At 50.0% G+C, this 24,901-nt stretch overlaps 1 protein-coding gene across 4 annotated transcripts in view; it reads left to right on the top strand.

The window, feature by feature from the left end:
- The window catches only part of LOC146829464 (phosphatidylinositol-binding clathrin assembly protein-like), a 704,267-nt gene that overhangs the window by 320,621 nt on the left and 358,745 nt on the right, over nucleotides 1-24,901 (top strand). For all 4 annotated transcript variants that reach the window (XM_085608147.1, XM_085608148.1, XM_085608150.1 and 1 more), the window contains exon 12: nucleotides 125-228. In XM_085608147.1, coding sequence (XP_085464273.1) covers nucleotides 125-228 — 104 coding nt within the window. The remainder of the gene's footprint in view (nucleotides 1-124; nucleotides 229-24,901) is intronic.

Below are 24,901 nucleotides of genomic sequence, written 5' to 3' on the forward strand. Positions count from 1 at the left end.
GTGCCAAATAATTAAACTTTAACTTTAAAAAACGCTATTTCTGTTTTAGACTGGTCGAGTCTTTTATGCTGGTCTTTACTACAGAAATTTGTAATCAGTAACTTTCTTTTATTTTTAATTCTAGCATGCCTAACCTTTCCAGTGATCTATTTGATCTTCAGCCTACATTTGTTCCTACTGTACAGAGTACGCCTGCCATAGCAACGTCTGCTGGAAATGCATGGGGAGGTAAGCCTTTTGGTTCTGTTCTTCCATTGGGTTTAATTGTCCGGAAGCTTCCATAATTATTGGGGGGTTTTCAGCATTGCAAATTGAAAAATACCTTAGCAAAATTCTGATGCGTTTATCAAAGATGCTTGAATCATTCTTTCTGTTCACACTATGTAACCGTTAATTCAGTCCCATTAAATATTCATTTTTGGTAAAGCAAGATGGATCTTGTCTCTAACTCTTTTTGCCCTGCAGGAGCCCTAATCCTTGGAATAGTTAACATCTGTTAAAATGAACTCTAAAAGCTTTGTTACACCCAACTGGTTTTCAGGTGGTTCCTGAGACATGCCATGGAATCGTGCTCTGTTAAATATAGTAACAATATGGTTGGTATATGGAGCCCACACTACACCCCTGTTTCTTTTTCCATGTGACCAGTGGAATGAATAATGTTGTTGCAATTTTCCCTTTGGTTATATTGTGAAAATATAGCTTGAAAACTATTAAACATGTCAGTAGTTTGTGTTTAAGTGATTCCCCCGGCAGATGAGAATCATGCCTGAGCTAATTTATGCACTGTGCAAGTAATTCTCAAGAAAATTCTATAATCTGTGACTGCAGGGTTGCGACCTCGCATGGATGCAGATTATTTTATTTAAATAAGTCACAAAGGTTTCCTGTTTGTATCCTGGAAACTTGCAGCGCTTGGTAAACAAAACTGTTTTAAAGTCATACTTGACTAAGGAAAGGTATTTCTGCATGTGTAGTTATACTAGTTGTATAACTGCACATAGTCACGGAATGGCACTATTTAGGTCCCTCCTACATGCAGCTTTTGACTATTTGTCTAAAGACCTCTTGTGGACCATATTAAAAGCTAAACTGTGGGCTCAGACCTAGTCCATTCCTTACCATTGGTTGCTTTTCCTATCACTCATTTGCGTCTTATTCAACAGGTTTCCTTCCTCTTCTCGTTCTTGTCCCTCCCTTAGAGTATAGTTTCTTTGCCATCCTTTTAATTTTATGACTTGCATTCTTCCACTGCTCACTTTCAGCGAACTACTACTTTGTTTTTAGGACTCCATAAGAGTGCATATATTTTCTTGCTGCTTTCCTCCTCAAATAACCTCCTCCCTCCCCATGTGCTCCCTGTTGCCCACACTGGCTTTTTTGGGGGTAGGAGGGAGGAAGGGTCTTCTATCTTGTATTTATTTCCCCTGCCTCCCAAGCTTATCCGTTGTTTCCCTAACCCTTGTGGACCTTAAAATATTCCTTTTTCACATTTGTTAGAGGGCTCCTGCAGCTGCCATTTGTTGCCAAGCCACTCGATTTTCAAGAAAGACTTTTGTGCAAGAAAATGTTTTTTTAATTTACCAATCCAAGTAGCAGCTGTTATCTTGGAACAATAAATTAAAATAACAAATAAAATGGCACTTATCATTTCGTAGGCATGCACCATGCATGCTGAAGTATCTGTGGGCATATGTCATAACAGTTTTACACACATTAGGGAGAGAAGCAGCCGCTAGCAGCATTATGACACAGATGCTGGCATGTGCAACATCATGCTGTTTATTTCTTTCGACAAAAGCATTTTGTAGATATTACTATCCTTTTGCCTCAAAAGCAGACTAGGAAGTATATTAATGTTTTAAGTAGCTTTAGGTTACTAACATGATTGTCAAGTTCTATACCAACGTATACAAAGTTTGATGAAGACGTCTAGTGCTCTGCATATAAAGAAATTGTAGCTCCTTGCTATAAGCCATTCACTAGCATGTCCTCTTCCAGGATGTAGATGTTGAGCTACTCTAGTGTCCTCTCACTAGGCTAGAGTTATTTCATCTCAGACAAAAGAGGTCCACGAGCTGGACTTAATTTTCTCCATGGACCAAAGGAAATAAATCAGAACTATCGGGGACAAGTTTGCTCCATGATTGTCAGTTAGATCGCTTCATTTTACAAGTATTATAAAATTATAAGAATTTTGATAGCTCTTGTAGGTGTATACAGATTTGTCACTACGTTCCTTTTGGTACTGCAACCACATCGGGTGCACCCTGGGACGTGCCCTTTATGAGTGCGGGGTCCCACTACCAGCGGTCTGGCTTTCCTTTGTTCTCATGCCTCCCCCTTATATTTGCAGGCAAGCATGTAGAGAAGACTGACTCGGTGTGCTCCTTCAATATGTCTGGTGTACTCCCTGACTGTCCCACAATGTCCCCTCCTGTCTTACTGATCATGGTTATTATTATTATTAATTATTTTTATACCTGTAGACGATTCATTTTAACTTTCTTTTCTCCAAGTGATTAGCTCCACATCATATCTGCATCCACTTATGCTCAGGCCGTTTGGAGGGGAGACTTGGACTTTGCATTCTCTCTAAATCTCTGCTAATGTCCTGTCTACTATGAAATAATGTTGTGGTTTGTGCGATATCTTCTCTGGTCTTTCAATAAGTCTGATTGTTGCTTCACACCCAAGGCTTTGGACCTAACCAGGATTACCTTTGTGGCTTTGCGTCCCACTGTCTGGCAGTGTTGTTGACTTGAATGGAGTGGTGCCTTTTGGGAGACCCAAATCAAATTGGTATGATGATGTGCTCTTTTTAATTGATATGTTATATCCTTTAGTTTGAGTTTTACAATGTCTATTATTTAACTTTTTTCATCTTTACAGATGTACAGTTGACAGTTGCTCTTGATTGTAAGGGTTGTACTACATTTTTCTCTATAAACTGACTTTCAAATGCAAGATTTGAATTCCCTCAGTTGTAATTGTTCTTTTAAGATAAAGATCAAATATTAAGTCAGCTGTTTCCCTTTGTTTAGAACCCTACATCGCAGTAGATTAGTGTAGTCAGAGGCCCAGTGTAGATATTCTAAAGTTATGGAGAAAGGGCAAACCGTTGGGGCACTTCCCAGACCATCGTGAGCGAATCCGGGTAAAAGGGGACTGAAAGGGATTCAGACAGATTTCTGCTGACACATTGAGTAATATCAGACACCCCGTGAGTCTCCCACCATCTTGAGATCATCTATGATGTTCTGGAGCACTGACACACTCTTTTCCTTTGGCCAATATCCAGCTTCCCCTGATTTAAGAACCTCTGCCAATTCAAGGTAAACACTAACCTGTTGGGAAATATGACATCTGATAGAGAATTCTAACTGCAGATTACTTACCTTAGAATTTTCCCTAGGCATCAAAATGGATCAGGAACGTTTTCACGAGCGGTACCCCTGCGTCGATCAGCTCTGTATGGCGTTGTCTGTGCTGGAAGTGACGTGGGCGGTGCATATATAGATGCCACCCCAGCACGGTGACGTCAGTTCTTTTCTTTCTGCTTCAATCGGTGCAGATCTTAAACTTTTTTTCGACTATTGTCTGAGGTTTTCTCCTGGTGTGGCAGGGATGCCATCTCGGAAGCCGGCTTCAAGCCCTGCGGCGTCTGTCAAAGCCCGATGTCGTTGACTGACCCACATCTTTTATGCCTGTGGTGCCTCGACCGCTACCACAATCCAAAGGTCTGCTCTGATTGCCGCGTCATGAATCCGAAGGCCTTAAGGGAGCTATCGATCACTCAAACTCCTGGTGGCTCATGTGCGACGCCTGGGCAACCTCCATCGAGAGGAAGGTTCCGGGAGCAGTTGCGGAGTCCGAAATCTTCGTCACACCTGAAGTCGTCGGGCCACTCGGGTAAGTCCCACCATAAGAGGTCTTCAACTTTACCTCATTTGTCGACTGAGGGGACATCAACATTCGAGGACTGGCTCTGCGCTTCCCCTGACTTTCCGGGAGCCTGTGCAACCCCCGCTTAACTTCAAAAGTTTTATGAGCCCATGTGTCTCAAATTTGAGTTGTCCACTGCCACCGGCGTACCTTTGGGTACCGCGAGTTTGGGAGGGGCCCCTACTAGATTCACGCAGTCGCACCTGCCCCAGTGTTAGTGTGGCCTCTTGGATCCACAGATGTATCTGGACCGGCGCTGGTCGTGCCACCTCGATCTTCCCCGACGATAGTTCAATGCCGGCGCTCCCATTGCTGATGCTCCCAGAGGCGCAGTCTCCATTCTGATCCCGACTCTGACACAAAGTTGGTTGGGCATCGCCCGACGCCAACTGGAGCCATGCCTTCGTGGCCGGAGCCTGATCCCTATTCTTATGAGCTAGGACTCGGGGAGGACTGTGGTAGATGTCATTTTTCTTTAATACCTCCCCTAAGGGGAATAGGAGCGTGAAGGTTTCACGGCCCGGAATCAGCTCTCTATTATGTCTGTCGTTAAACTGTGGGTCCCTTAGTAAGCATAAATTGTAAATTCTAGAAATACTGATGAACCAAGAGCCAGTGGGGCTGTTCCTGGTAGAAACCTGGCTTCATGGGCAGTCCTCTCCGGATATACTGGAGGGGTTACCAAACGGCTATGCCATTTCAAGAATTGACAGACCTTCGCAGAGAGGTGGCGGGCTTGCAGTGATTTTCAAGAAGGGCTTTCAAGTTAAGGTATCTGAAATGTAGATTTCTGGCTGTGAAGCGGCATTTTTCTCTCTATTTTTTAATAGTAACTGGTCCATGGCAAGTTTTTAAATATCTAGGCCTCCGGGTCCTGCTAAGGCTTTTGTCAATGCTTTGGCAGAGGTGCTACCCCCTTATGCCATTCACTATTCGACTTTTGTGGTCCTTGGGGACTTGAATCTACATTTCAATGACAAACGTAGTCATGAAACCTCAGAGCTTACAACTGAATTAGAGGCTTTCGGACTGGCTCAGATAATATACCGCCATACGCATACTAATGGACATACCCGTGGCGACATTTTCTCGAATAGTGCTCAGATGAAAGCCCTACCCCCGGTGCCAGTGGCATGGTCTGAACACCCGACCCTTCCATTTAAGATCATGGTATCTTGGAAGAGTTTAGGCCAGACGAAACAGCATACTGTGCCAAAAATGACCCGGAAATAGGCGCAATTAGCTCCAGATGCTTTTTCGGCCAAGTGACATTGTGTACTCCAAAGCTTGAAGCCTGTCCACAGATAGCTAGCAAACAAATTACTTTCTTGGGTTACGGAAGTAGTGGACTTCTTAGCGCCTCTGAAACCTTGTAATAGTTCCTGCCTCAACCCCTCAGCGGAATGGTTTTCAGATGAATTATTAACTCTTAAAAAAGAATGTAAATATCTTGAACATCTCTTGAGGAGGAATTACCAACCTGAGGCTAAAATGAGTTACCTAGAAGCTTTAAAATAGTATCACAAGCAGATTAGGAGGACACGTCAAGATTTTGATATGCATAGAATTGAATTCGCTTAGGATGCTCCTAAAGATATCTTCCGTATAGTAAAAGAGCTCACCTCTCTTGAGAGCGTGTTACAGTACTGATGTCTTCTTCCACAGATTATTGTAATAAAGTGGCTAGTTTCTTTGCCAAAAAATCGAGAAAATCTATGCCACTTTTCCAGAGGCCAGCAGAAATTTTAAATTCATCCCCCCAAAGGATGAACTACTACATGAAGGCTATTTATTTTTCAAGCACCTACAGTAAGAGATACTCTGCAGCTTCTTTCAATGGTTAAATCTGTCTCCCCTACAGATAGCAACCCCCCTAACATGCTGTTGCTAGGGAAGGAAGCCATTACTCCGGCGCTTACAAACTTGATGAATTCTTCCTTTTGTTCTGGGAAAGTCCCAAGTAATTGGAAACATTCGATGGTGGTCCCTTTGGTGAAGAAACCCTCCCTGGACCCTGTGCTCCCAGAAAATTTGAGACAAGTATCCCTGCTTCTCATCTTTGCTAAATTTGCAGAAAGATTTCTCAATCTCCAACTGACCAACTTTATTGAAGAAAACCATTTGCTCCATGAAACCCAATCAGGTTTCAGAGGTCTGTATAGCACTGAATCTGCTCTACTCTTAGCCTCTGAATTGTTGAAAATGGCTGCAGACGAAGGCAAGGTGGCAGCTTTGATCCTGTTAGACCTGAGTGCTGCTTTTGACACGGTATCCCACGGCCTTCTGCTGGAACGGCTGTGGGATACTGGAGTCAGAGGTGGGACATTGTAGTGGATCAAGCCTTTTCTTCAAGATAGATCCTTCCAAGTTTTTCAGCGTCCTTTCAAGTCTGAAAGCCGATCCCTGTTACAAGGGATTCCACAGGGTTCTGCCTTAAGCCCAACGCTATTTAATGATTACATGCTCCCTCTAGCAGACCTAGTTACAAAACATGGGGTGAAGCTGGTGTCCTATACTGAAGATATACAGCTGATTATTACACTAGAACAGAATGAAGCAGAGGCTGCTCCTAAACTTAGTTTGTTTAATTGACCTGGCCAATTAGATGAAAATCGGTTGTCTTCAATTAAATGCAGGCAAAACTGACAATGTGGTTGTTGGCAAACAACCCTCAATCTGGTCTCATATCTGGTGGCCACTTGAACTAGGCCCGATCCAGGTTCCTAAACCTAAGATTAAAAACTTAAGGGTGTGGATTGAAAACACACTTTCATTTGCAGAACATATATCAGGTTTGGCCGGTACGTGCTTTGGCCTACTGAGGATGTGCCGTAAAATATTAGATCTATTGCCTCTGGCAGCAAAAAGAAAATAATTATTATCCAGGCGGTGATTCTCTCCCGCTTTGACTACTGTAATGTTCTCTATTTAGTGGTCACCATAGGTAGAATGAGAATGCTGCAGAGAGAACAGAATGCCTCACCCTGGTTACTTCTGTTCATTCCCGGTGGGAGCGGCTCTCTTGGAACTACATTGGCTGCCGGTGCAGTGCAGAGTGACTTTTAAAGCTTTATGCTTTTGTCTCAGAATCCTAAATGAGCAAGGCCTTAGCTATCTATTCTCTCTTCTTACCCTGTACAGACCTATGCAGACCCTGCTAGGCTGACTGTTCCTACAATGCAAAGAGCACAATTGGGAGGTAGATCTTTTGGCTTTCTAGCTGCAAAACCTGGAACCAACTGCCGCTGGATATTGGGATGCAGCCATCAGAGGGGAAGCTCCATAGGAAATTAAAAACATGGTTCTTCAGGTCATTTCAGGCAGATTGGTGTGGAGGTAATCGGACGGGGCAGTGTCTAACTAGGAGGAAGAATTCTCAGCGTGAGGACGTTGGAGTAACCAGACGCTGTACAAATTATTAATCTAATCTTCTGGAGATAAGATGGAGTTTTTTAGACCACAAGAGTGTTGTCTACAATCAAAAGCATTGCCACCTTGATCTCACCCACAGCAGCAGCATTGCGTATACAGGATTTGACATACTCGTCCACTCCGTTGATGTAGAGCAAAAATGGTATGGGGGCTAGTGAGCAACCATTTTGTCCCACCCCCTTAGCACAGTAATGATCTGGTGGTTTCGTCAACAGTGCCCCAATGAATCCTTACCAAATTTCCTTTATGCGTGAACTAATTAGTAACGGTAAAATTCCAGATGAAATACCATGGTCACATAGAGTAGACCACAATTAGCGGCTGGGAAGATTGTCGAGAACACAGCGTAGATCTACGAATCCCACATATCGGTCGCTTTTTCAGTACCACAAAATGAGTTAATAGGAGATAAAACTTCTATGCTTGATCTGTTGAGCCCATTTTATTCCTTAAGCTGTGCTGTTAGTGGCATAGGATCTTGTTCACCTTGGCCCAGCTTTCAATCCTTATAAGCAATACACTTCAAAATACTTTGAGTATTGTTAAGCAAGCTAATGAGGCAGTAGCCTATCACCCTTTAAAGACTGGCATATTCTCGGCCCCCATCCCTGAGACTGGGATGGAGGCTCCCTGTAGAATTGCATTCCTGCTGAGGGTAACGTAACGGCCCTATAAGATGGGGTCCAATTTGTAGAGGTCGACTTGGATCACAACAAAGCATGGGGACTTTCCAGACTTGTGCTTGTTTATAGCAGCTATTTTCTCTTCTAATGGAAAAAGGGCTTAGGGCATGAGATAAAACATGGTTGCATCTGCAAACAGGTGATCCAATTGATGGGACTTCCAGAGAAAGTAACTCAGAGAAATGTGAATACCATTGGTCTTTAGTTACAGATGACTCCGAGGAGGTACTTCATTATTTTGTCCTGAGGCTATGGTTTACCAGAAGGTTTAAGGATTCATGTTTCTAACAGCAACAAACAGTTTATTCCTATTAGCTTTTTCCATTCAGATTTCTTAACCCTTATCAATATTGGTAATGATGTCTTGTGTCTAATGTCTCTGCATGTGGTCCTTTCTTGATGGGCTGTATTAGAGATGCCGTTGCGAGGTTACTAACTTTGTTGAACCATTGCTTGGAATTGTAGGCAGGTTTCTTTCTGGCCAGAGTTGGCCTAAAAAGCAGTGGTGCTATGAATACTGCAGTATTGTATTATAGGCAAGAAGAGGAACTTTCTTCTTGGGCTAAACATCTTGTGAAGGGGTGGATGTCAATGATAAATCCGTGGTAGACTGTATTTCATGCCTCCGACAGTTGCAGTCGATGATGCTAAGGATGGAATGGGTATGAGTTTCGATGATAAAAAAAGCACCAGTGCATCATGGTTGCTTTCTGGCTGTGTTTCAGCGTGCATATCACTCATTCTGTCCCAGTGGCTTATCTCTAAAAGGACAAGATCTATTATAGATAGAAAGTTGGTCACCTGGGCATGTCTGATCTGGCGTTTCTATTACAACCATTTATGCTGTGTGATAGTCATCAGAGCTACCTGGTGCCTTGTTGGTGTAAAGTGACTACTCATAATTATTGTAATTTTGAACCACTTGTGGGCAACTAATGACCATGTTTGGTAATACTGGATGTAGTTGGTTTGGGCCTTTGCTAGAACGTTGACATCTACTTTGAGTTAGGTGGGGCTAAACGTGTGTAGAAGGACTGATCAGAAAAATTGTTACAGAAGGGAAGTACCATACTCTTCTACTAGATAATCACTCTACAGTCCTCGCCTTCCTTTTTATGTCTCGCGCCTAGCATTGCAGTGCATAGCACTGCTCGTGCAGCGAGAGACCTCATGTAGGGGGTTTGAAAACAGAACTAGGAATCGCACACGCTCGTGCGTGTTCTTTTCCTTTTGGGCCACGCTATTGGCCTTTGCGTGCGTCTTTTTATCAAAGACAGCACGCAATTGGCCAAAGGCGGGCGCATTGCTCCGCCCATGGCCTAATGGTGTCTGTTACGCGCACCACCGCCATGTGGTTTCAATTATCGTGCCCAGACACGGGCGCGATAATTGAAACCACACGTCTCGCTTTGGCGCGCGCACACCACTCGCTTAATTGTTATTATGGGTGAACTAAACGAATTGCCATTGCATTGCTCCTGAATCGTAGTGGTTTAAGCTCATGGCCCTGAGGTTCACAGCCTTCAGCGGTGTCTGGAACCTTTTTCCTCTACTGCACATGTTAGCTAAGTCTCTTCCTTGCCACTTTTTTTGTTCGTAAAGTTTTCTTTTTTGTCGTAAAGGTGCAAGACCATATAATTCGGGCCATGGATGCTACTGTTGACACGGTAGGACTTCCGACAAGGCTGCGCCTACAGACTTTACAATACCCCTGGCTACTTTCTTTCCACCGCCATTCTTCTGGTGTTTGAGGCGGCAGAACCGTGAGTTGTGACGCTCCAAAAATCCCATATACATGAGATAAAAGGTGCACACCATACATTACATACGAAGATGTAATTGTGGGGGTGAATGTGGGACAGACCGAGAAGAGAGTGCTATGCGCGTTGTTGTTGCAGTCTGCCTCTAAGGAGCATCATGTGATTTTGGCAGCAGAATCGTTCGCCAGCTAATGCCTCTCGTGTGTTAAGCACCTGGCAGGGTCTGCCCTCAAACCACAGGTGAAGTCAGCAGAGCAAAAAGATCCAAGTACGAAAAGTGTTTTTAAAAGTTATGGAGCAAAGCAAGGAGTGGTGGCTAAGTCACCTAAAGCCAATAACCTAACACATTTCTTGCCATCAGCTTTATGTGAGTTTTGGGGGGTGCGGTTAGGTTTCCATAGCAGCTGTGCTGTGCGCGGTGCCTGCCCTCCTCTCCGCACCTGTGCTGTGCACGGTGCCTGCTCCCTCCTCCCACTGGTGGCTGTGCTTGGCCCAGCCCCTGACATCAGAGCTGCCTTTCAGCCTTTCTCGGCGCCGCACATTCCCTGCCCGCCCCAGGTGCTGCACTCCCTGCGCAGGCACGGCTCCTGCCCTCCCCGTACCTCCCAGGCACGGCTGCGTTTCGCGCACCAGCCCACCCTGCGCCTCCTTTCCGGGCACGGCTCCAGCACACACATGACCCACACTGCCCCTCTCCAGCATTTATTTATAGGGTCTTATCTCCAGTAAGTCAGAGGTCCTCCCAATCGGAGGTGATGTATTTATTTTCCGTGGTTATCAGCCTGTGACACTCACACCAGCTCTCAGACAGGCTTTCACCCATTTATTTATTTCTCACCAGTCTGACTGACTGACTGACTGACCGCCTACCTTCCTTCCTTCCTCTCTCCCTCTCTCCCTCCCTCCTTCCCTCCCTCCCTCCTTCCCTTCCCTCCCTCCCTCCCTCCTTACCTTCCCTTCCTTCCTTTCTTTCCTTCTTCGTTCTTTCTTTCGTGCCTTTCTTCATTCGACTTCACTCTCATTCCTTTCCCTTTCAAACCTGAAAACCATATTACTGTTTTCTTTCTTTTTAAGGCTACCCACTGAATTGGATTCAATAACAGGAAAGACCATTCCCTGAGCCTTGAGGAAGGATGGCTGTCTCTGGGTTACTGCATCAGAAAACAAGCATTTGCAATGTAATAGGTCTCGCATTTGCGAGAGTTTAAGCTATTGGCATTGTAACTGACTATGCCTTTAATTTATCTGTTTTAAAAAGCAACACATAAATAAAAGGCATTGTTATTTACAATGCCCATAGCTGAAACCCTCGCAAATGTGAGACCTTTTTCATTAAAAAGCTTTTTTTTTTTACTTCAAAGATAAGAGCGGTGCTCGCTACAGGGACACCGCACTTTGTTAATGTTTTAGCTCTTTTGGCTTTGCCAAGGTTCTTTTTTTCTAACGCCCTGCCAGCTATGCTTAGCCCCGGCTGTGTGTGCATAGGCAATCAGTGAGTATTCTGGATAAACAACTAAGGCCGGGCAATGTCTGGTGCTCACCTAACGAAAAAAAGGTGCCTCCCCGTGGCAGCCAGTGACATCTTCAGCCTGAATATATAACGCAAGTATGTGATATAAACAATGTTCTCCTTACATCAGGGCTTTAAGTGGGCCGGGTCACGCCCCTTTGAGAGGCCCCCAGTTTTTTCATACCACTTAAAGCCCTGCCTTGCATAGTTCCTCTTTGCTAACAGAGTCTCTTGGAAGTTGAGGCGCCTTATGCATGCGGCACACTAAATCGCGCCATGTTTCCATTGATTTTCGGGCAGCTCGCAGTACATGGTTGAAGACCACAGCATATTTTTGAATGAAAAAGGAATGAATGTGTCTGAAGCCTTTCCTCCTCATGTCTACCTACAGAGACAATGAAAGTCCTACGAGACACAAAATCACGCCCTAAAATATCCCAGTTTTTCACAGTATGAAAATATTTAACGTCAAAGTCACCGTTCCTTTCCTGTGTGCACCTCCCAGATTTATTCTGTGCAGTATAATTTTTATGCATATTCTGAAACATGAACCTGGTGTGTATGACTGAAGGAGCGTGGTGAATGAAGCTTCGTACGCTGTATCTGCATGTATTGTTAGTTTTGTTATACTGCCAATGGATATACAAGATTTGTTGATTGTTTTAAAAATCTCGTTCATAGTGTATCTTTTTTATATTTTAAATGTAAATTAATTTTCATTCAGTTTACAGATTTTTGTAAAACGGCATTTCGTTTTCTATTTGCCTCTGCAATTATAGAAATATGGGCACTAGATTAAAATTTCTATTAGTTTGAAGATGTAGGCATTACACGCGAGTACCACATTCAACCAGTGGACTTTACCCTCCATACTGCACCTTTTAAAGGGCAAAAACACTATCCAGAGGACGGCGCCTTATCGTGTTTTTATTAGACGTGTGATGCATCATTTATATGCCGAATGTTTCATGACTCGGCTCGCACTTTGCCCTACGACCAGAGCTGCCGACTTTAGAGGTAGGGAACCAGGTTCGAGACTCTGTGTCGGCTCAGCATACTGTGATTCTGGGCAAGTCACTTAATCTCCCCGTGCCTACCAAACAAATGACTATGTCCTTGTGTAACGTAACTGGTGCTCGTGTAAAGTGCTCCAGTACCTTCGGGTTGAGTTTGTGCTATATAAATCTGCAAAGAAAGCCAGACCCCTGGCTTTGCTCTGCCTTGCTTCTTCCTAGAAATTAAACAGCCTGTCCCCCTCTATACCATCCTTCGGTGTTACTTTTTTTACACTGTTTATTCATCAAACATTTTAGAATGTTCTTACCAAAAATAATCACATATATCTAGTCGATAAAAACGGACGACTGAACAACTTCATGTATTAATGCGTGTGGTTTAAGAAATGTATAACACTTCAGAAGCATTAGTAATACTAAACAAACATTTGCAATGCACTAGGTCTCTCATTACTGCATTTTTTCGCTATTGGCGTTGTATTATTATTATCTGAAAGAAACACGTTAGTTAGATTCCTCACCTTAGAATATCCCCAGGCGTCAGACTGGATCCGGAAGATTTTTCGTCAGCAATACCCCTTGCGCGTCGCTAGGCGTCGTCTGCGGCTCCGCGTCCGTCGTCGGCGTCGTGCGCCGGAATGACGTCGTCGGAGTACTTAGACGCCGCCCTCGCGCGCTGACGTCAGTTCTTCTTTTTTCCGCGCCAGTAAGCGCAGATCCGGGAGAGCTACACCTTTAGTCATTTTTTGACTAACTTTTTCGATCCCTTTTGATCTTGTCTCGACTCCGGTGCCGGTAGGATGCCTGGTTTTAAAGCCTGTGCTGACTGTAGCCGCTTGATGTCGGTTACGGACCATCACCGCCGGTGCCTTTACTGCTTGGGCCTCGACCACGACGCGGAGTCGCGTTCGGACTGCAAGGCCCTGACCTCGAAGGCTAGACGGGAGCGGTCCCGTAAGCTTCTCGAAATTCGCCACTCGGCTCCGCGCCCCTCTCGATCCCGGTCCAGGAGGAGGTCCAAGGATCGGTCGCGGAGCCGCAGCCGACGTCATCATCGGTCGTCTGGATCCAAGTCTTCGGGTAAGTCGAAGCACTCCAAGAAGTCCAAGAGGCGACATCGCTCTTCGGACTCCCCTCGCCGGTCGCGCGACACGGCCGAGGGTCAGGGTGGTTCCACCCCCGCGGCTCCGGCGGAGCCGCAGGCGCCGCGCAAGTCCCCATACCCTCCGACGCCGGCGGAAGTCAGTGCCTTCCTCTCGGCCATGAGGAGCCTGGCTCCGCCGTCGACGCCCGCTGGCGCGCCTTCGGGCCCCGCGGACCCGACTGGGCAACCTTGCCTGCCGGCGGCTCCGGCCCCGGCGCCGTTGACTGCTCCGGCCTCGACGCCGCAAGCGCCCGAGGGACCCGTTCCCGAGTCCCCGCCGGTCGACCTCGTCACGCCTCCTCCGCCGGCGTCGACACCGGTACCACCCCCGACGCCGACTCCGCTCGACGTCGAGCCCCGGTTCAGTCCCGCTCCGGGCCCGGCGCCGATTCGGCGTCGATGGACGCTGCGTTCGGCGCCGCTGGAGACACATTTTGTCTATCGCCCGGCTCCGCTCCTTTCTCCTGTATACCAGGAATCGGATGATGGGGACAACTGGGAGGGATCCGAGGATCCTATGGCCGCTCAGGCTCAAATGTCACAGGACTGGGCAGATGAACTGGGGGAGGCCAGTGGCCTGGATACCTCTCCGGACACTGGATTCGTCTCTCCTCCGACTGTGGCTTCGGAGGAGGGCGCTGCTTTCTCTGTGGTGCTGCGCAAGGCGGCCGCAGCCCTTGGGCTCGAGCTACCTGCCGTGGCTGTGAGGACTAACGTCCTCACTGAGGTGCTTCAGTCTGCAGCAAGCTCCACTGAGCCTCTTCTGCAATTCAATGAGGCCCTCATTGACGTTCTGCAGGGCACCTGATCCAAGCCCTCCACAGTCCCTCCTGTGGACGGGAACGTCGCCAGGCGCCACCGCCCTGCTCCGGGCGACCCCAGTTTTCTGTCCCAACACCCTACCCCCGAGAGCCTGGTTATCCAGGCCTCTACCTCCCAATCCTCCTTCCCGACCGCTCCGCCGCACCTGGATTCCAAGAGACTGGAACAGTTTGGCAAGAAGCTGTTCTCCTCCCTTAGTTTGGGCCGGCGGTCTTTGAACACCGCCTGTCTCATGGACCGTTATTCCCACTCTCTGTGGGATGCGGTGGAGGACGTGCTGCCCCTGTGTCCGGAGGAGGTCCGGACGCAACTTACCCAGGCTCTGGCCGATGGGAGGGATGTAGCGCGACATGCTATCCGATGTGGGCTTGACACTACGGACTCGCTGGGTAGGGCAATTTCTACCACAGTGGCGCTTAGACGTCACGCCTGGCTGCGGTCCACGTCCTTTTCGGGCGATGTCCTGAGCACTCTCATGGACATGCCCTTTGATGGCACTCGCCTTTTTGGCGAGAAAGCGAACAGTGCGCTGAATCGCTTTAAGGACTCCCGAGCTACGGCCAAGTCCTTGGGCCTCTCGGCCCGCGGTCGCAAACTTCCGCCTTTCGCCCCTTTCGTGGCCAAGGAAGGGGTGCCTCCTCACGTACGCCTAGCCACCAGCCGCAGAACCAACCTGCGCGCGGTCGCGGACGTGGTTTCCGCCGAGGCGGTTCTGGAGGACGACGCGGTCAGCCCACATCCACCCCGGCAGCATCCGCCTCAAAGCCTTCCTAGTCCGAGCTTTCAGGCCCATTCCACGCCAGTGGGCGGCAGAGTTCGCCATCACCTGCTCCACTGGCGGTCCATCATATCGGACAGGTGGGTGCTGCAAATCGTCCGAAGGGGCTACTCCCTCCCCTTCGAGACGACCCCTCCAGCCATGCCACCGCAGCACCACCGTATCTCGGGGGATCATTTGAATCTTCTCCACAAGGAAGTTTCGGCCCTCTTGGCCAAGGGGGCCGTCGAGCGGGTTCCGAGCCCAGAAGTAGGTCGTGGTTGTTATTCCCACTACTTTCTGGTTCCCAAGAAGGGCAAAGGGGGCCTACGCCCTATCTTGGACCTCCGGAACGTCAATGCCTTCCTCCGGAAGGAGAGGTTCAAGATGTTAACTTTGGCTCAGGTTCTGGCTGCCCTCGACCCTGGAGACTGGATGGTAGCGTTGGACTTGCAGGACGCATATTTCCACATTCCCTTCCAGCCGGCCCACCGGCGTTACCTGCGGTTCACGGTGGGTCAAGAGCACTTTCAGTTTACCGTGCTCCCCTTCGGCCTCACCAGTGCCCCTCGGGTGTTCACGAAAGTGATGGCGGTGGTCGCAGCTCATCTGCGCAGATCAGGGGTTCCAGTCTTCCCCTATCTCGATGACTGGTTGCTGAAGGCGGGCTCGCCCCAGGCAGTCGTCTCCCACCTCCAGACTACGGCGGATCTCCTGCATTTGCTGGGGTTTTCCATCAACGTGCCGAAGTCACACCTGAGTCCCTCTCAGAAGCTCCTCTTCATCGGAGCGGTTCTCGATTCGGCGCAGTTCCGGGTCTATCCACCGGAACAGCGGGTCCGGGATATTCAGGCCCTGATTCCCATCTTTCGGCCTCTATCCTGGGTTTCGGTCAGGCTAGTGTTGCGGCTTCTGGGGCTGATGGCCTCCTGCATCCTACTAGTGCATCACGCCAGACGGCGCATGCGGGCTCTGCAGTGGGACCTGAAGTTTCAGTGGGCCCAGCATCACGGCAACCTGTCCGACCATGTCTTGATCTCGGAGGGCACTGCACAGCAGTTGCAGTGGTGGCTCACGGACCGCGATTGGGTCATGGGCAGAACACTCTCCCTTTCCCAACCGGAGCATGTCATAGTGACGGATGCGTCCCTCCTGGGATGGGGTGGCCATATGGGAGAGGCGGAGATTAGAGGCCTCTGGTCTCCGGCGGAGTCTCGTCTCCACGTCAACCTGTTGGAGTTGAGAGCGATCCGGCTTGCACTGAAAGCCTTCCTTCCCTCTGTCAGGGGCAGTGTCGTGCAGGTGTTCACGGACAACACCACCGCCATGTGGTATTGCAACAAACAGGGCGGGGTGGGGTCGTGGACCCTTTGTCAGGAGGCTCTGCGCCTCTGGACGTGGCTGGAACACCAGGGCGTCACCCTAGTGGTTCAACATCTGGCGGGCTCTCTGAACGCCAGAGCAGACGAACTCAGCCGCCGGTGCATGATGGATCACGAATGGCGTCTGAACTCCGAAGTGGCGCAAGGTCTCTTTCAGCAGTGGGGAGAGCCTTGGTTAGATCTATTCGCCACCGAAGAGAACGCGCAATGTCAGCAGTTCTGCGCGTTGGAATTTCCAAGGCGGCACTCGCTCGGCGACGCTTTTCGTCACGAGTGGAGTTGCGGTCTGTTGTACGCCTTTCCGCCTATACCACTTCTGCCCAGAGTGCTGAAGAAGATCAGGCACGACCGGGCCCAAGTCATCTTGGTGGCTCCGGATTGGGCACGAAGGTACTGGTATCCCGAGCTACTCAGTATGTTGACCGATCCTCCGATACGTCTGCCCCTTCGGGAGGATCTTTTGTCGCAGCAGCAGGGGACGGTCCTCCACCCGAACCTGTCCAGCCTCCACCTCCATGCGTGGAGATTGAGTGGCGGCAGTTGATGCCATTTGACTTGCCTCCTGAAGTCTGTGATATCATTCTGGCAGCCAGGCGTCCTTCCACAAAGACGGTATACGCCTGCCGGTGGAACAAATTTGTGGCATGGTGCATAGCAAAGGCTGTGGATCCCCTTTCCGCCCCTCTTTCTGAGGTTCTACTGTTTCTTCTTTCTCTGGCCCGGCAGGGCTCTGCCCTGGGCACCCTGAAAGGTTATCTTGCTGCCATCTCTGCCTTCTTGCGGCTTCCTGATCAGCCTTCTCTTTTCAAGTCCCCTGTGGTTACACGCTTTTTAAAGGGCATTACTCACACGTTCCCTCCTGTCCCTTTTGTAATGCCTCAGTGGGACTTGAATCTTGTTCTCACATTTCTAATGTGCGCTCCCTTTGAGCCTCTTCATAATTGTCCTCTTCGTCTGCTGACGCTTAAGACTGCTTTTCTGGTGGCCATCACCTCGGCTAGACGGGTGAGTGAGCTCCAGGCTTTATCTTCAAAGCCTCCTTTTCTCTCTGTTCATCCGGACAAGGTTGTCCTTCGGCCTCGTCCCTACTTTCTTCCGAAAGTGGTGACTCCATTTCATCTTGGGCAGTCTGTCACCTTGCCCACCTTCTTTCCGCCTCCGCATCCTTCCAAAGAGGAAGAGAGGCTCCACCGTCTGGACCCAAAACGTGCGCTCTCCTTTTATTTGGACCGCACAAAGCAGTCCTGGGTGGACGACCAACTTTTCATTGGATACGTGGGTGCTAAGAAGGGGAAAGCGGTGCACAAACGTACCATCTCTCGATGGGTCGTTTTGTGCATCAAAATTTGTTATTCCTTGGCAAAAAAGGACCCTCCTGTTGGGCTGCGCGCCCATTCCACTCGGGCCACAGCGGCTACTACTGCTTTGGGACGGGGTGTCCCTTTGCAGGACATCTGTCAGGCGGCAACGTGGGCCTCGCTACACACTTTTGCCAGGCATTATTGCCTTGACAGCCAAGTCCGGAGGGATGGCTTCTTTGGCCGTTCTGTCCTCCAGGACTTTCTGGTGTGATCTTGGTTCGCAGACCCATCACCGGGGATGGTATTGCTTGGGTATCTATTCTAAGGTGAGGAATCTAACTAACGTGTTTCTTTCAGATGAACAAGTTACTTACCTTCGGTAACGATGTATCTGTAAGAAACATTAGTTAGTTAGATTCCTCACCGACCCACCCATCCTCCCCGTTCTGCGAACTGACATCTAGGGTTAAGGTTATCCTTTTCAGGCCCCTAGATTTCATTTTTGGCACCAGTGTCGGTCTTTGCATGGCTCTGCGTTCCTGGCGTGGAAAGCTATGTACATAAACTGACGTCAGCGCGCGAGGGCGGCGTCTAAGTACTCCGACGTCATTCCGGCGCACGACGACGCCGACGACGGACGCGGAGCCGCAGACAACGCCTAGCGACGCGCAAGGGGTATTGCTGACGAAAAATCTTCCGGATCCAGTCTGACGCCAGGGGATATTCTAAGGTGAGGAATCTAACTAACTAATGTTTCTTACAGATACATCGTTACCGAAGGTAAGTAACTTGTTCAGCAATGCCAATAGCATTAACTTTTTGTAATGCGAGACCTATTGCATTGCAAATGCTTGTTTTTTAAGGCGATTTGATGGGTTTTCCTAAAGCCTATTACTGCAGCTTTGTTTAGTCTGTTCAGCTCCGTCTTTGTGTCTTGCCTTTTGTGGAGTGTGGTAACAGATATCATGAACTCGAAATTTCAATTTTAGGGAGCTGTTGTCACATCTGATGGTTAAGCCTATGCAGCTTTGTGACCAAAATTGCTCTAGGAGCACCTTGCATCATCTGTGGATATTAAGTCTTCCAGATGTTGAAAAGTTATACATTTGTTTTTTAATAACATCTGTTTATTGAAAGATTACAGGATACAGAGCGATTTGCAGCCACGAGTTCATCACCCCTCTTCCATTTGCTTTTTTATCTCTACGCCTTTAAGCCGTGATCTCGGGGGAATCATACAGATGGTCCGTTCCCAACTGCATTGCCCCCCCCCCCCCCCCCCCCCCCCCCCCAGGTTTTCACACAGGTTCCCGCGATAGGTATTCCACTTGTTCCAGATCTGCTCCCTCTTCCTAGGGTAACCCCTGCTTTCATACACTGTTTTTTCCGCTATCATACACCCATTAAAAGATTTCCGATCCAGTCTTGCAAATTTGGGGTAGCTGCCCCCCCCCACCCAATTTCTGGCTATATTGTGCTTTGCAATTACCAGTCCCGTTGTTAGCCTAGCAGATTTCTTCTTTCTCACTAAGATCTGTGAGTTTCCATATATTTAAGAGGCACCAACTCTGGCTGGGGTCATTTCCGCCCCTGTGTTCTTGCACAGTTTTCAAACTATGCTTGCCCAATACTGTTGTATGCAGGGGACGTCCCATAGTATGTGGTAGTATGTTCCCTCTTGGCCACAACCCCTCCTACAGGTAAGGTAGTATCTTCTACTTATTTTTACCAGACTGGTACACGAGTAGTATATTCTTTTTTTTTTTATTTTTTTTGACAATCAATTTTATTGAATTTTGGATGTAACAACCAACAGCACCATTCAGAGCTACAGTATACACTGTCGAAAGAGGGAGACAACATATCACAGAGACATCAAGGCTATACAAAGAAAACCAATAATGATGTATCCACGTGCACCGGACGAGCAGACCACTCCACATCAGTCTTCTATTACACCAACCCATTTGCCCCACATGCGGCGAAATTTCTTGGGGCATTCCCTGGCGACATAAAGAGGCTGCTCCTGCGCAGCACACCAGTCCACCCCTCTGTGCCATCGCCTTAGAGTGGGCGCGGTAGTGTCCAGCCAGTGAGCAGCAATGTCCCTTTTGGTGACCGCCAACGCCGTATTAAGGAAGAGCTTCTCAGCCCTGGAGCCATCCAATCCGTCGGTGATGCCCAGCAGAATATGTATTGGATCAAGAGGCACCTCCCAGCCAAGGGCCCCCGTCAGGTCATGTGTTAAAGATTCCCAATACCCCTGTATCGCAGGACACAACCACACCATATGGTAGAAGTCGGCGTGGGGGTGGGAGCAGCGGGGGCAGTGGGCATCACGCCGAAGCCCTGCGCGGTGAAGATGCAGGGGTGTAAGATAGGCGGCATGCAAGAAGTAAACTTGGACCAGGCGGAGCCTCGCTGAAACTGCAATCGTTCCAGGGGCCATCAGAGCGTCCGTCCAATCCGCATCCTCCCGAGCCCCAAGCCAGCCCTCCCATTTGTCTCAGAGTAGGGAAAGGGAGTTGGGGGTATTGTTGGTGAGTGAACGGTGGATCCGAGAGATCCCACCCTTCCCCAAGTCGCCGGTCATGACTTGAGCTCAGGTGGGCTATATTCAGGTAAGGAAGTGCCATCTGGAATGTGAGAGTGTAGGGCGTGGCGCAACTGCAGGTATCGGAAAAATTGAGAGGGATGGAGGGAGTGTCTAGCCTGTAAATCCTGAAAGGATCGTATATGAGTACCGCTCCGGACGTCACCCAACAAGGTTACCCCGATTAGATCCCATTGTCGGAACCCTGGCAAGGAGGCGACTTCACGGAGCCTGGTGCCACACCACAAGGGAATGTATTGAGTCAGTCTCCCCGCCCAGTGAGTATGACATAGGGATGCACGCCAAGCCAGAAATACTCCACGCGTGACCTCAGGGAGGGCCCGAGGAACAACGGCCCTGTAAAGCATACCCTGGATAGAGGAGAAGCCCATAGCGTGAAGTTCCAAGCGATGCGCCGGGTCAGACCATACGCCATTAAACCAGACGTGGATCGTAAGGAGACGAGTTGCTAAATAATAGGGGTAGACGTTCGTCATTCCGAGACCTCCGTCAAAAGGTGGGATTCGACAGTGGACCAGGGCAAGTCTGGGTCTCCGGCCCCCCCAGAGGAACTTAGTGGCCAAACCGTCCATGTCCCGGAACCAAGACCTAGCAAAGGAGAGATGTGTGTTCTGGAGCATGTACAAAAAACGGGGTAGGATCATCATTTTGTATAGGGCTATTCTGCCCAGAGGGTTCAGGGGTAACTTGCGCCATCTAAGGAGGTCAGCGCGGACCCGCTTAACCAGCGGGGTGACATTGAGCTCCCACGCGAGGTCGGGGAGAAGGGAGACCCAAATCCCCAAGTACTTGAAGAACAGGCGCCGAAGGGGGATCGTCGACTGCCAGTCGAAGGACTCGCGCGATGGGTGCAACGGGACAAGGACGGACTTAGCCTGGTTGAGCCGAAGGCCGGAAACACGCTCGAAGATAGCCAGTGCTCGGAGGCATCAGGTTCCCGATTGGGCCGGGTCAGTCAGAAACAGCAGCACATCATCCGCGTATAGCGCGATTTCATCCTCCGCTAGGCCGGGCCACCTCCAGCCAGTCAGGGAGTGGTCACAGCGGATAAGGCAAGCAAGTGGTTCCATCGCCAGAGCAAAAAGTATCGGGGAGAGGGGGCAACCCTGCCGCGTACCCCGTCTAATGGGGAAGGGGCGAGAAAGATCTCAGTTGACGAGGACCTGGGGACGGTGATAGTGTTCTTACCAAGTTGTGGAAAGGAGTGCCAAAACCCATCTGGTCCAGCACCGCATCTAAGTAGCTCCAATCAACGGAATCAAAAGCCTTCTCAAAGTCAATAAGGAGAAGGGACAAGTATGAGGTCAGCAGGTGTTGGTTCGCAAGGTCAAGATGAAGGCGCCTAAGAGAGTATCTAGTCCCTTGGTGAGACATGAAGTCGCATTGGTCCTGGTGGACAAGCTGGGCTAGATGTGGCCGTATGCGATTGGCCAATACGGAAGCGAAGATGTTGAGCTCTGTATTGATGAGCGAAATGGGACGGTAGTCTGAACAGCATTGCGAGGGGGGCTGGGACTTGGGGATCACTACAATGGTGGCGAGGTCCGTCTCCGGCCAGAAAGAGCCACACTCCACCACTTCATTGTACATGGCTATGAGAGGTGGAACCAAGGTATCACGGTAGGATGAATAAAACTCCTGGGGGAGTCCTACCCGCCGCCAGGCGCGAAATGGCATCAGACACCTCCGTAGTGGTAAGCGGAAGGTCCAATGCAGCCGCATCGGACCCGCTGAGGCGCGGAATGGGAGAACTCGTCCTGTCGGAGAAGCTCCAAGAGAGAAAGACCAGGTGACCGCGCCAAATAGAGGGTAGTGTAGTAGGTGGCGAAGCAGTGGGCCACTGCTAACGGAGCGCTGTGAAGCTCGCTATTTGCGTCAGCCATTTCCGGAATGATACGGTTGGCCAAGGGGTAGGTGGAGAAGCCTCCCATTCTTGTCTCCCCAACTGTACATTCGGGCCACAGAGGAACTACAGAGAAGCTTGGCGGCTTCCAGAGAGGTCTGTCTGATCTCATCCCGTAGGAACGCCAGTCGCCTTTCCTGGACATCAGATCTATCCTCGGGGCTCATCGCCTCGAGCAGGACAGCTTGTGTTTCCAGAAGCGTGATCCGGGAGTCACGTGCCGCACGGGTGAGTTTCAGTTGGCCTTTGGCGAACCCCCGAATGGTGGCCTTACCAGCCCAGTATGGGTGTATTGCCTTGCGGTCGGGTACCACAATCTCCAAGCGTCCCCGAGACCCAGGCTGGCAGCCCATGAGGAGAGAAGACTTGGGCAGTCCTGGAGGTGGAGGGAGGAGACGCAGTATCTAGGCCAGGATCCATAGTGGCATTGAAGTCACTGCCACCACGGTCAGTCCCAGGGGCAAAGCCGCGATCAGTGGGATGAGTTCGCGAAGTGTGGGGCCCAACAAAGCAGGAGGGGAGTAGACAGACAGCAGATTAAGCAGGCGGTCCCCAAGGGTCCCCTCTAAAAGGATGAAGCAGCTCTGAGGGTCGTGTGTCACTTTACGTGCCACTAGGGGAAGAGTACGAAGCACCAGAATAGCCACCCCTCTGGACCCCCTACGAAACCCAGAATGCCAGACAGCGCCATAGCGGGCAAGGAAAGGACATCGGTGGCCCAATAAATGAGTTTCCTGAAGCAGAAGTATGTCCACCCCCTGACGCTGGGCATATCGCAAGACGGCTGGACGCTTGATCTTGTCCAGCAGGCCATTGACAATCCAGGACATTATATGGATCGATGAGAGTGCGCTAGTATCGCCGGGCAGGAGGAGGCCATTGGGGGAGTCGGGCCGCTGGGCAGCATAGCTGGGATAATGAAAGTGTGGTAGTGCCCGGAGCCCGTGGATACGGTAGCATAGCGGTGCGTGAGATGTGGTCACCCAGGTGCAATGGAACAGAGGTGGTGCAGAAAACATAAACCCTAAAAAGCAAGTCAAACGGGGGCCGTAGCTCCAACCCCTCCCAACCACCCACCCCACACTTCAGGAACGGAAGCATCTGTCGCCCAAACAGTAAACAGGGAACTGGAACACCAAGCTTAAACGCTTGGTAACGGGGAAAGTCATGGAGGACCCCTCCTCATAGCAGGATGTTCTTGTCTTGTAAACATCAGTGAACAGTTAGTGACCAGGTGGGTAGCTGGTCTCAGCCAACATCGGCCCGGAACCAAAACATCAAAAGAAAGGCTGACATCATTGATTGGTTCAGGCTGACCCGGTGGGAAGTGTCGGGCTGCGGGAAAGATCAGTGTCCGGAAGGTCTCTCAAGGACGGCGGACGCGAAGCCGAACCGAGGCCAGAACGGCCCAAGGAGCCAGAGCGCTGCCCTGCAGGGGAGGTCTCCCTGGATGGCCCAAGCGTGCGGCCCTGTGAGGGGCCCATCAGAGAAGCAGCGCGTCCGCCGTTGGCCTCTGCGCCTCCCGGAGCGTCTGCGGCGTGGGCGAAGCACCGGCATGTCCCACCGGGCACCACCTATGGCAGTAGGCAAAACATGAGTTTGGGGAGGCAGCCGCAGCGGGCGTTCTTCTGTTGCCATGTCCATGCGTCCTCAGGGGTCTCGAAGAAGATGGATTTGTCCTGAAAAACCACTTGCAGCCGTGCCGGGAAGAGGAGCCTGTATTGAATGTTAAGCGAGCGCAGCTTTTGCTTGACCTCACCAAAGGAACGGCGTTGAGTCTGGACTTCTCGGGTGTAGTCAGGAAAAACCATTATCGTCAGGTTTTCGTGCTTGAGAGGTTGTTTCTTTCGGGATTCGGCCAGGATAGCGTCCCTGTCCCTAAAGTTGAGGATTCGCAGGATGATTGGTCTTGGGGGGGCCCCCGGTTGTGGCCTAGGGGCGAGCAATCTGTGTGCCCTCTCGATCGTGAACCAGGGGGAGAGAGCGCCTTCGAGCATCCAGGAGCGTATCCAGCGCTCCAAAAAGTCTGCTGCCCGACCCTGTTCCACGCCCTCAGAAAATCCAACCAGGCGAAGGTTGTTGCGGCGGGCACGGTTTTCAATATCTTCATCCCGCCGGTGGAGTTCCTGCGTTTGCGACTGAATTCGGTTCACCTCGAGTTTAAGCTGCTGGATGTCGTCCTCCACGACAGACATGCGGGACTCGGCTTCTTTAATCCGGATGTTGCGGAGATCCTGTCGGATCAGGGTCATGTCCACCCAGACCTCAGCAATCTTGCCCTCAACCGAGGATTGTGACTTCTGGATCGCCTGAAGGATGACGGAGAGGTCGCGCCCACAGTACCGCCAGCAGTGGCAAACCGATCTATCTTAGTCTGGGTAGCAGGGGTCTTGGGTATCTTATCGCGGGCCATAGTGACCCACGGGTAAGGCGGAGATGAGGTATGGGTCCCCAAGGGCAGTCCAGCCAGCTTGGAGGCAAGGGTAGAGGATAGAAAAGGAAGGGGGGCCCAGGGCGCAGCCAGACCTCGCCGCCTCGTGCCAGTCCGATCGGTCTCTACGGGGGCCCCAGTGGGCCACAGAACCATGCCAATCTCGTCGGTTCGCAGAGGGTGCGGGAAGGGGGTGGCAAA

The sequence above is a fragment of the Triturus cristatus genome, chromosome 5_2 (genome assembly GCF_964204655.1).
Source record: "Triturus cristatus chromosome 5_2, aTriCri1.1, whole genome shotgun sequence".
NCBI classification, from domain to species: Eukaryota; Metazoa; Chordata; class Amphibia; order Caudata; family Salamandridae; genus Triturus; species Triturus cristatus.